The sequence below is a fragment of the Alligator sinensis genome, unplaced genomic scaffold (genome assembly GCF_000455745.1).
Source record: "Alligator sinensis unplaced genomic scaffold, ASM45574v1 scaffold258_2, whole genome shotgun sequence".
In the NCBI taxonomy this organism is placed as follows: Eukaryota; Metazoa; Chordata; order Crocodylia; family Alligatoridae; genus Alligator; species Alligator sinensis.
The window spans coordinates 1,398,979-1,410,685 of NW_005842398.1; the positions used below are offsets into that span (position 1 = coordinate 1,398,979).

The 11,707-nt window shown below is 43.7% G+C and overlaps 1 protein-coding gene across 1 annotated transcript in view; it reads left to right on the forward strand.

Annotated features, from left to right (window-relative positions):
* The window catches only part of LOC102377506 (aldehyde oxidase-like), a 76,502-nt gene extending 65,844 nt beyond the window's left edge, over window positions 1–10,658 (forward strand). Inside the window, exons 20-26 of the mRNA XM_025211254.1 lie at window positions 332–456; window positions 1,426–1,559; window positions 2,318–2,405; window positions 3,557–3,643; window positions 7,576–7,767; window positions 8,255–8,482; window positions 10,506–10,658. Of these exons, the coding sequence (XP_025067039.1) occupies window positions 332–456; window positions 1,426–1,559; window positions 2,318–2,405; window positions 3,557–3,643; window positions 7,576–7,767; window positions 8,255–8,482; window positions 10,506–10,622 (971 nt within the window). The 3' untranslated portion in view covers window positions 10,623–10,658. The remainder of the gene's footprint in view (window positions 1–331; window positions 457–1,425; window positions 1,560–2,317; window positions 2,406–3,556; window positions 3,644–7,575; window positions 7,768–8,254; window positions 8,483–10,505) is intronic.
* Window positions 10,659–11,707: the final 1,049 nt, after the last annotated feature.

An 11,707-nucleotide genomic window follows, 5' to 3' on the forward strand; every position in this document is an offset into this window, starting at 1 on the left:
CAGCCTTCTATGTTCCAGGCTCAAGATGCTTAGTTTAATGTTGACACCTTATGTTGGCAGAAATCCACAGATGCCAGTTGGCTTAGTTTTCTTGATTTTCACAAATCTGGTCTAATTTACACTGGTAGAGAATTGGGTCTATGCTTTAATTTTGCATAGTGCATCTACCGTGAGTAGCTTCTCTTGTGTTGTTGCATCTTATCAGTCTGGGAAGATATGTCAGTCAAAAATACTGCCTGTTATAGTTGCATGATGTGTATACCTCTCCTGCACTGCTTCCTTCTCCATTTCCCTTCTCTCGGTAACATTTTGATCTTTATCTTTGGAACAGAGGAACTCCACATTGGGGGACAGGAACATTTTTATATGGAGACTCAAAGCGTGCTTGTCGTTCCAAAAGGAGAAGCTAAAGAAATGGATGTGTATGTGTCCTCACAGCATCCAGCACTCATCCAGGTAACAGCTTTTCTGAGAAAGTTTAAAGGCTTGATAATACAGCTCTTTGTGTGTTGTTTGTATGTCTTCTTTGAAGCTACCCAGAAACCATTGTTTTCCAGTGCTGCCATAACATGTTAGCTCAGCACTAAACCCATCTCTTGTTAGCTAGGTGTTCACTGGTTTCTGCTTCCAGGGTAAAAGCCTCTTGTTGCTCTGTGAGTATAGTTACAAAATCAGGCCACAAAATGTTAACTTATGGACCACACCTTCTGAAATGCTGAGTATTCTCCACACCCGTTCACTTCAATATGGGGGAGTGTTTATTGCTTTGCCAGGTCAGATCCTTGGTGATGAACTTTGGCTCTGTAAATGCTTTAGCTGGATCAGTGATAGCAGTCTTGCCAAAATGTAAGGAGGAATCTGACAAAGCTGAGGTCTCTGCTTAGCTACAGCTATGGCTTGTAGACCTGAATGCAGTTTAGACAAAATGCTGTAATTTTATGTCAATTTTTCTTTTGTTGGGGTGTATTTATTCCCATTGTTGACCTGCTTTTCATTTTGTCCTCATGTTTCTTTTTTATCAATGGTAGTCATGAATAGTAAATGTTATAAACAAATGAGGAGCCCAGTCAGAAAGATGAGGAGCACAGCCAGAAAGATATTGGAGACAAACATGTCTTATTGCTGTGACCAACCAGCAAGGCCTTAGATGACTAAAATAAAATATTTAGAAATTCAGTGTCCTTTGCTGACAGCCTGCATTTCTTTTAGTATGCTTAAAGCAATGGTGTTTCTCTTTTGTTTGAGTCAGGTTTACTTTCACAGAAGGCGTGGGGGTGTGTTTGTTTCTAAATTCAAATGGAAAATGTATTTTTAAATCATTCTGGAAGCATTTCATATAGCCTTTTCTGGGGAGGAGGGGTAGGAACTTTTCTTTGCAAATCCTGCTTTAATTGAACTGGAATAAAAAGGAAATTGACTTTACAGGAAATGGTGGCCTCATGTTTAGGTGTTCCAGCAAATAGGATCATGTGTCATGTAAAACGAGTTGGCGGAGCTTTTGGTGGGAAGTTACTCAAAACTGGTCTGTTGGCATCAGTTGCTGCAGTGGCAGCAAACAAGTAAGTATGATGTATATGTTTTGGAGCATGAAGGGGAAAGGAGGGCAATAGTTACCCACCATGGCTGATATGGCGTTACCATTCCTGGTGATACTGCCTCCATACTACCTAATGTACCATAAAATCCTGTCTGTTACAGAGTCTTATTAGACATTATTTGTGTAAGCTCCAGGCTGGGCTAAGCTGCTGGGATCTAACTAGACCTAAGCCTGATGTCATCTAGAAACATTCTCAAAGCTCTTAGCAAGTTTAGAGATGTATGTACCTTCTGTCAGACTGAGGCTTTGTCCACACAGAGCATTCACTTTCACTTAACTAAGTCAATTTCAAAAGCAAATAATTTAACTTGATGCAGTTTTCTTGTGTAAATGCTCTCATTTTGATTTTAAGAGTCTGTAGATTTACGCTGATACCTAACAGGCTCTTAACGTCAGACTGAGCCTGTTTACCCAGGAAAGGTGCACTGAGTTACCTTGTCTTTCAAGAATGGGAAAGAAGCCTCTATCATAGGTCTGCATCCAACGAGGCATAAATTTAAATGAATTAATTGTCCTGTTAAGCTTAAATTAAGTTTAGACATGGGCTTAATCTCTTTGCTCCTTAGGGATGGACAAAAGTACCTACGTAACCTCAATGAAATTACTCATTTGCTTGAAATAAAGCATGTGCCTAAGCACTTTGGTGCATCTGGGCCCATGGTGAATATTTGCTTTTTAGTAGCATCTGGGTCTGAAAACCCCACCTTTTTCCCCACATAGAACTGGTCGGGCAGTCCGTCTTATCCTGAGCCGGGGTGAGGATATGTTAATCACTGGGGGCCGGCATCCTCTTGTTGCCAAATACAAAGTAAGTGTAGAAGAAAGCTGTGCAAAACACCATTTGTGCATTTTATGTGAATAGAATTTTCATAATACCACTAGTTAATATTGTGACCATTTGTTCTGTTTATCCAAATAACAGTATTAAATTCAAATTTAATTTGCAGTCCCCAGCCACTGATTTGCTGTGTGACCCTGACCCTGATAGGCTTTTCTTTCTTCCTGCCATTCCTAATTTGTCTTGTCAATTGAGACTGTACGTTCTTTGGATCAAACTCTTCCTGCATATTTATCCAGTGCTTAGCACTATGCAGTCCTGCTCTTGGTTGGGGCTTCTGGCTATATTGCAGTACAAATCCAACATAAAGATAATAATAGAAGCTGCTGGTGACACCAAAACAGATTTGCTCCATTACCCAATAAAGGAGGAGTTTTGTAGCTGTCAGGCCTGCAAATTCATCCTTAGAGAGTACACTGGGTGTTTCCTTGCTCAGGTGCATGCTGTCATCAGTAATAATTATGCAGGACAAAATGTGCCCTCCATTACTCCTGCAGAAACTAACTGAAAACATCAGGGTCCTGTAGGCATAACAGAGGGCTGAACTGGTCCCTAAAGCTGGAACATGGTTACCAATTCTACTGATGATTAGGAGCAAAAATAGAACCCAGTTCAATCACCAATAGGAATGACAACAGAAATACAATGTAGACAACATTTATTTTTGTCAGTAAAATAAGTGAAAGCTGTCAGTGTGCTCTAGATCTGTCAGGTGCCATTTGTACAGTTACTTCTCAGAGTAGGACTTCACTTTGCATGCGGTTGACATCTACAAATTGTGGCACAGATGTCACATTAGCCATCTCCCATGGAATATGCAGATATGCAACAGGCTTTCCAGCTGCACGCCAGGTGGGGTGTATGTTGCTCAACTAAAGAGGCATGTAATATGTACCATATAATATAGATCAATATGGGATCTAGAAAATCTGTTGCTTAGGTGCAAATTATCTTTCTAGTTTCAGCGAGTTGAGCACAGTACTGACCTAATCGTATGGTTTGTTGTTATTTCTAGAAAGTGTGACCTGTCACATTTGTATTTTTTCAACTTTGTGATGGAAAAAGTAAAGAACAGGTGAATGAGTGCAAAGGCCTAAGAAAGTTCTGTTAATCCAATTTAGGTTGGCTTCATGAATAATGGTGGGATCCTGGCTTTGGATGTCAAATATTACATTAATGGAGGATGCTCCCCTGATGAGTCGGTTCTGGTAAGGATTTTATAAATTAACCTATTTCCTAGTATGGAGCACTTGCCATCTGGAAAAAGTGAATTGCCAGATTTCCTTTGAAACTGTTTTGGCATTATCCTGTCATCTGCTCTGTAGGGATTCTGGGCAGGTGTCAGAAAATATCTCCATCAGATAAGCTGGATTATTGCTCAGAATTCTGTGCAGGTTTATAGTGGCAGCTAAATGTTTCCTGCCTAGAATTGCATTGTACCTACAGGCTGCACAATCAGTTTGTGGCCCCAACTCACTTTATGTCCCCAGCTCATGTATGTAATCGAAGCCAAAATCTGACCTTTTTCATTCTGTCAATGATCTTCCAATGTTCACACACACTGCTTCACTAGGGCAAAACTAAGAGTCCAAACTCTTCTTATTTGTTGTAGCAATACCTTTTACAATCATTATTGTTTAAAACAAGTGCTCATTCATTAAAAACAAAATAAATGTAGAATTTAAGGTTGCACCTTTCTAAGAGAATGCCCAAACTGTCACATTCAGGAAACCAGCACCCTCTGGTGAGGCATCCAACTAAAAAGCTAGTAACTTTCTGAAAGCTGATGTTAATCAAATATATTTTGGTGCTGGACACTAGAAACCAGTTAGAGGATTTCAGTAAAGAATCCAACTCTGCTTTCCCTCTTTCTGTTTATGATTTTGTGATGGTTTTCTACAAATCTTAGAAGATTTCGTAAACTGTGGAACTTGTGTGCCGTCTTTAAGAAGTAAACATTTAGTCTGAACACATTCATGGCATCATTTGGCAGAATGTAGAGTAGAGAAGTACACTGTTATTGAGACTGCTTTGTCTGCTTCGTTCCAGATCTATCAACACTTCAAATATAACATTTTCTTTAGAATGGGAACAAAATGAGGCTAATAATGAAATTTTGGTTACAGCTTCAGCTAGGGAGAGACTGTTGTCACTCTGTAATTGCCCCCCAGCCATGACTGTCTGCTTTGTTCCTCTTCTGTCCAAATAAGAATATTGAGATGTAAGATCATGCTGCTTGGGAGATGTGTGAATAATGAAGGTGGGCCATGACTATATAGTAAACTTATGATGCCTGTGGGTAGCTCCATTAGGCATGATGCACTGCAGTAGGCAGACTGCCTTGGAATCTAGAAGCATTATAGCCTCGTCAGCTTGGCAGCATGGATCAGCTTATTAGTATAAGTATGGACAAATTGTCACTAGCAGTCAGCAGTGTGAATTCGCCTGCTCAAATTGGATGTAGTGAGTTTGAGGCATCCTGTTTGTGATGACTAGAAAATGGTATTTAGAGGTTTGCTTTTAGGAATTGGCTTGTAGGTAAAGTAGATATGTATTAGAATAATTGTCCAAGGCAACGGCAAGAGTTAATTGGTTTCTAAAAGCCTGTTTGTGACAAAGTTTCCTTCAAGGCCCATTGTATCTGGAGCAGGCAGAGTCAGCATATTGAAAACATATACCACACTGTTCAATAACATGAGATAAGAGGGCATTATGTCACAATGCCCAATTGCAGAGCCCTTGGGATTTCCAGTTTTAGTGGACAGACCAAATTAGGAGACTGGTAAATGCCCACATTAATATGTGTGCATGTAATGGGTTTGTTGGAACAAAGGAATATGCTGACAGGACAAAACAAGAACAGTATGATGACTGCAGGGAAACCAATCAACAATTTCTAAGAATGAAGAGTCATTAGAGGGAGAAAGAATACAAAAGGAGGGATTTCAAAGCAGCAACGAGTCCCCGAGGGAGAACTCAAGATCACCATGGACAGAGGGTACACCACCAGCCTGTATCACTGTGATAAAAGGCGCCTTGCTTGTTGCACTGCCTGCCGGGTGTGTAGCCCCTCCCCTCAACTCGCCTGCCGTGACTTGATATTATTCTACAAAGAGAGGGGGTTCAATGGAGATCTTCTTCCTGGAAGGGCTTCCCCGGGAAACAGCAGTACTCACGATTTAGGCGCAGTATTCCACGGGGCTCCGCCTCCACTACACCCCATCCACTCGCCAACCAGATGGGCGTCAGCACAATGGTGGTTTGGTCTTGCTGGCTTGACCACAACTTGCTTCAAGAGGAATCCCACGTCTGAGTGGGCTCGGGTGGTATTTGTCCCTCCTGCCTCAATGCATAGTCTTCCCTTCCTCAAGGCTGTAAGGCTATCTAGGTGTAATGTCACGCCTACTGCAGTGCCTCTGAGTAGGGCGCTTTATTCTTATGCCTCTTCTCCCTCTCTCTTATTTTTCCTCTTTTTTTTTCAAAAGAAATAGACTCCTGGGGAGGAGAGGAATGTGGAGCTGCCTCCTTTCTCCCAGCCTCCTACAGGGGGCTCCAGTGCCTCCCCTGCTCTGCCTCCTGCAGGGGGCTCAAATGCTTCCCCTGCTCTGCCTTCTACAGGGGGCTCAAATGCCTCCCCTGCTCTGCCTGCTGGCGCTGCACCAGCTGTACTGCTCCTCCCGTGCAGGAGCCTCAGCACGTCTGGCGTGCTGGACACCAGCGCACTCTCTCTCTGGCTCTGCCCCCACGCTGGGTTCTGGTGGGGCTTTTAAATCTTCCCACGGTGGCCGGCATGGCTTCTACAATTGGTCCAGCTTTTCCCCGCCCAGGAAACAGCTGATTAAACAGTGGGTGTAATGCCGGCTCGCGCGGCCATGGCTGTGGTTCTTGCTCCTTCTCTGGCTGCCCATCAGAAGGTAAGTTTTCCCCGCGGGGGAGGGGGGGGGCTGTTTCTGGGGTTTGGGGCCCACAGGGATTACCCTCTCCCCTTTGGGAGTCTGTGGGGGCACCTCGCTGCCACAATCACCCACCCCACTGGAGTGGGATGGACTTTGGCCCTCAACCTCGAGGCCACTGACATCTGACATTCAAGAGACAATCAAAGGGTGAAGCTTGTATACTGGCCAGACATATTTTCCCTCTGTGACAGCACTAGGACTGGCAGATATAGAATCAGAAGAGTTATTTTGTTTGCCTTGCCTGTGTTATTCTTATTTGCTATCACTGTGTATCAATAAATTTTGCCTATTATCGAATGAAGAAGTCATGGTCAGTATGATGGTTTGGGTCTGCCTGGAACAAGGTATCTAGGTCATAAATCCAGGTGCAACAGTTTGGGGCAGTGCAGTGTGCTCAAGGCACAATAAGTTTACTTCATAGATATGACCACAGACTATTCTTGTTACAAAGGGTTTACAGAAGCTCCAGTTTTCAAGCTAATACAGGTAGTCCTTGGACTTATAACACAATTGGTTCCTGAAAACCGTGTCTTAAGTCGAAACGTTGTAACTTGGAACCAATTTTATCATAAGAAACAATGTTATAAATGTGGGATTGGTTCCTGAACCAAGGCCCGATACCCTCTTTTCACCAAAATACCCCAGAATTTTGCACTTGATCAATTATAGATGAGTAATATACCTACATAAATGTATTTATATTGTAAATAGCAATCATATTGATTTGGAAGGACTTCTTTGAGGTGACTTTGCTGGAGGGCTCTTGGTTGGACTGTTTGAAGGGCTCTTGGCTAGAGTCTTCTCAGGAGTCCTGGTTGCAGGTTTTTCTGGAATCTTGTCTGTTTTCTTAAAGAAAGTGTCCAAGGAAGTTTGAACAGATGTTCTCCAGGGAGATGAGTGATGCAGCAAACTTGTTTGCTGGCATGGCGTCGCATCTGCTCAAGCATTGTAAAGTCGAAACTGATGTCATAAAGTTAAAACAGGGTGTCAATTTATAAACGTTGTAAGTGCAAAACGTAACTCGAAACGTAAGTTGAGGACTGCCTGTAATACTTCTATCCTATACCTGATTTTCTTAAGTCAGTGCCTCTCTTTGATAAGAGAAAGATTAACATAATTTCCATGTGAAGGTAATTATAAAAGAAGACCTGTTCTGACATTTTCTGTCTGTTCACATATGACAGGTAACAGAGCTAGCCTTGCTAAGAATGGATAATGCCTACAAGATTTCCAACCTGCGATGCTGGGGCTGCGCTTGCAAGACAAACTTGCCATCAAACACAGCTTTCCGTGGATTTGGCTTCCCCCAGTCAGCTCTGGTTACAGAATCCTGGATAACAAGTGTTGCAGAGAAAACTGGTTTGTCACCAGAAAAGGTAAGGAAGTAAGGGTTATTGGCAGGTTAATGAAAGATGGATTTTCTTTCCAAGATAGTTCCTTTGTACTATATAGTCTGTTTATTCAGTGGCAGACCATATAATAAAAGGTCCTTTGAGTTAACTGAATTGCTTGACCAAATCATTTGTTGACACTAAGTGTTGATGTTGGCATTTTTTTGTTTCTGAATTCCTGTTTTATTGAGATTGTCCATTGAAGTTACATGATATTCTGTCTGTTTCCAAATTGGATGCAGAATACTTTAACTTTGAGACTAGCAAGCGATGTGCTTTGGATATGAATTTCTAATCTTTTTTGATAAAATTCTTAAATAGTTCTCAGTTAAGGACTAAGTCCTTGCAAGAATGAACAATACAGCCCCACAAATCATACTGAAGCTAACCTTTCATGCTTACTTTTGCACCACTAGCCCAAAACGCAGGTCAGTTTGTTTTTTTGGGATCTCTGCTAATGTTCTTTTTTCAGGTAAGGGAGATAAACATGTATAAAGAAACTGAACAAACACCTTACAAACAAAAGTTGGATCCCCAGAACCTGATAAGGTGTTGGAATGAATGTATGGTGAAGTCTGCATACTACAGCAGACTAAAAGCTGTGGAAGAATTTAACAGACAAAATTACTGGAAGAAGAAAGGAATTGCCATAATTCCCATGAAGTATCCATTTGGACTTGGCTCACGTTATCTTAGTCAGGTCAGTTTCTTTAAGTTGCCTTTAAAAATACTTCCTCGTATAGTGAGCTGATGGCTTTGCCCTTGGAAAGTTTGATTTGGCTTATATCACAAAGAAACATATACATTTAGATCCCTTGTGGAAAAATGTTTTTTTCATAACAACCATTTTATAGAGGCTGCACTGCTTCTCTTGGTATGTTTGTATGGCTCAGTACATCGCTGTATAGGGATACTAAGGCTAGCTCTGGGGATGTCTACACATGTAATTAATGCAACTGAATAGACTCCAGCATAATTTGTGCCAAAGTTTATTGCTCCCAGGTGCCGCATTTGCATGTGCGCCCAGGACTGCAGCGTGTTGGGCTGGGGCAGAAGCAGCCCTAGCTGACAGGGGGTCCCAGAGATTAGCTTTCCAGCCTGGGGCTGCTCCAACCCAGGTCAACATGCTGCAGAAGGGCTGGCTGGGGCATGAGGGTGCTTCAGTGCAGGGATAACTGGCAGGCAGCCCCCACACTGAGGCACCCGTCTACCACAGCTAACCCCATCAGCATCTACATGTGCATTGCAGCACACTAAAGAAACACTGCCATAGGATAGTATTTGTGTTAAGCAGTACTATCCTGTGGTGGTGTGTATTAGTTTACTATGGCCTAATAGCACTGCACCTGATGAGGCTGACATTTTACTGTGCAGCTAATTAGTCAGCTTTGCAGTAAACATCTTGTGTAGACACACCCTCTTAACGAGCAAGCTCTGAACAGACTCTGAGGCCACATCCAGACGAGCATGGCCATGCAGTATCTGGCACTGCAGACAAGTCAGTGGTGCCACATGCTACACATTCAACTGTTCTGCATGGTTCAAGGGAGCAGTGCAGGGGTGGGGGGGAATTAAACCCTGAGGTAAAAAAAAAAAAAGCAGAACAACACACGTGGGGGCAGCATGCACTGCTCAAAACCAGAGCCTGGCTGGCCGGGGCCATGCTCCAGCTGCTGACCAGGCTCCAAGCAGCAGGATCGCTGCTGCTGCTGCTGCAGCCCCAGGAGGCCCCTAGAATCCCAGGTTAGGCTGCTGGGGCCAGCCCAGTGCTGGGCCCAGCCTCTCCTACCACACCCGGGATAACCTGCCATGTGCCAGACGGTGTGTGGCACAGGCATTCCCCAGGGACAACTAGCAGCAGCACAAGGTGTCCCACTGCCAATTTGTACCCAGGGAACCAATAGTCCATGCTCATATGGACGCAGCCTGAGTGAGCAAGCTTAGGAACAAGAAGCAATATAGCTGCCTCAGTGTGGCACTCTTTCAAGGCTATTTAGAAGCAGGTCTGCAGAAGGCTTATCTTTCAGACATGTCACTTTAGAGGTTATAGGTGGTAGACGCTGGGAAGAAAGGGTGGGGGAGCTATTATATCAACATTAATAAGCTGTGTGGTTTGTTTAATATAGGGGAGATCTGATAGAGTATAATTTTATAACTGAAAAATGAATGTCTCTCATTCCACTAGCAATCTCTACTCTAGTTTCAAAGTCAGGGACTACTACACTCTGTGTTGCAGCTTCTGGTTGAGTTTTGAAGAGACCTTAATTTAGGACATGGCTGACATGGAGTAGCCCTCTCAGCCTGTGTAAATCATGGCTCCCTAAACAGTCCAAAGCTTGGAAATTTGCAGAAGTGTGTATAGATACCTTGGAACAAGAATCCATGGTTGAATCTTCTCCCGCCATTCTTGGAGTCTGTTGGGCTGTAATGTTAGGGCCATTTTCCTTGTGTTACTAGTGTGATCAGATAAAGAAGATCAAGAATTGCTATCAGCTATTCTAAGTTTAATGTAAAGGCAGAGCCAATGCTGTAATTCAGGTTGACTACGATTCCAAAGCATGAAATCTCAGCAGATACCTATGTAACATCAGAATCCCCTTCAAGGTTGTATACTTTCTACTAACTTTCTTATGCGTTACTTCATTATAAATACAGAGTCACTTTCCATTACATTATAGGTAAGGAACAGCACTCTGTAGTCTCTTCCTGGTTTTTCTTTTTAGGCTGCTGCTCTGGTTCATATCTACACTGATGGGTCAGTGCTTCTGACTCATGGTGGAATTGAAATGGGACAAGGCATCCATATCAAAATGATCCAGGTAATGGAACTCAAATATTAGCCCTTTGCATTGTGTGTAACACAGGCCAAGACTGAGGAGCTTTCCTTCTTGTGTAATTAGGCTAATAGCTGTCATGAGCAATTTTTTACCAACATAACCCCTTGCCAATGACACAAACAGGAGCAGAGAAAAAAAGCTGAGGCTAAAAGGCTTGCATCTGCATAGTCATGTAGCTGCTCCCTCAACCAGCTTCCAAGAGGGTCACAAGGAGAGCAGGGCGGGATGTGGGAGAGATCCCTTTAGGTTTGTCAGCATACAGACCTGTCTTAAAAGACAGTTGATGCCCAGGGAAACATTCAGTCTAAATTAGAGGTGTCAAACATATCTGGCCCTTTGAGCTGGATCTGGAGTGCACAGCCATGTCATCTTGGCCTATGGGGCTGGAAACTTGTTGGTAGAAGTGTTAGCTGCTGTGGTTCCTGGAGCTGTGGCAGCCATTGTTCCCTCCACAGCCAAATTTCTGGCCACGTGGGCAGCCCTGCAAACTAGATAACATAACTTTTTTGCCCTGGAACTGGCCAGCAGGGTTCTCCATAGAGCCAGATATTTGGTGGTGGGAATAGTGGCAGCAGTGTTAATTACTGTGGCTTGGGAACTGCAGCAATTAATGCTGCCACCGATCATCCAGCCAACAAATTTTTAGCCCTGAGGGAAGCCCTATAGATTGGATACTCTGGCTCCACATGTTGGATCCAGCCTGCAGGACATATCTTTTGACTCCCTTGGTCTAAATCAGGGGTAGGCAAAATATGGCCTGCAGGCCAAATTTGGCCTGTCAAGGGATTCTATCCAGTCTGTGGCAGAATGCCTACCCAGTGCAGGCATGGGGGCAGCCTGGTCCATGCCACTTGCAGCCAGTCCCAACACCCCTGGGCATGCAATTGGAGCGGGGTGGCACCGGACTTAGCTTCCCAACAGCCCCAGCAGCGGCAGCTCACCACCCCTGGGCATGCAGTGGGGTGGGGTGGCACCAGACTCAGCTTCCCAACAGCCCCAGCAGCGGCAGCTCCTTCTAGCAGCTGCTGCCAGTGTAACTACCACCGCTGGACTCAGCCCCACTGCCTGGGCACCCTGCACCCTAACTT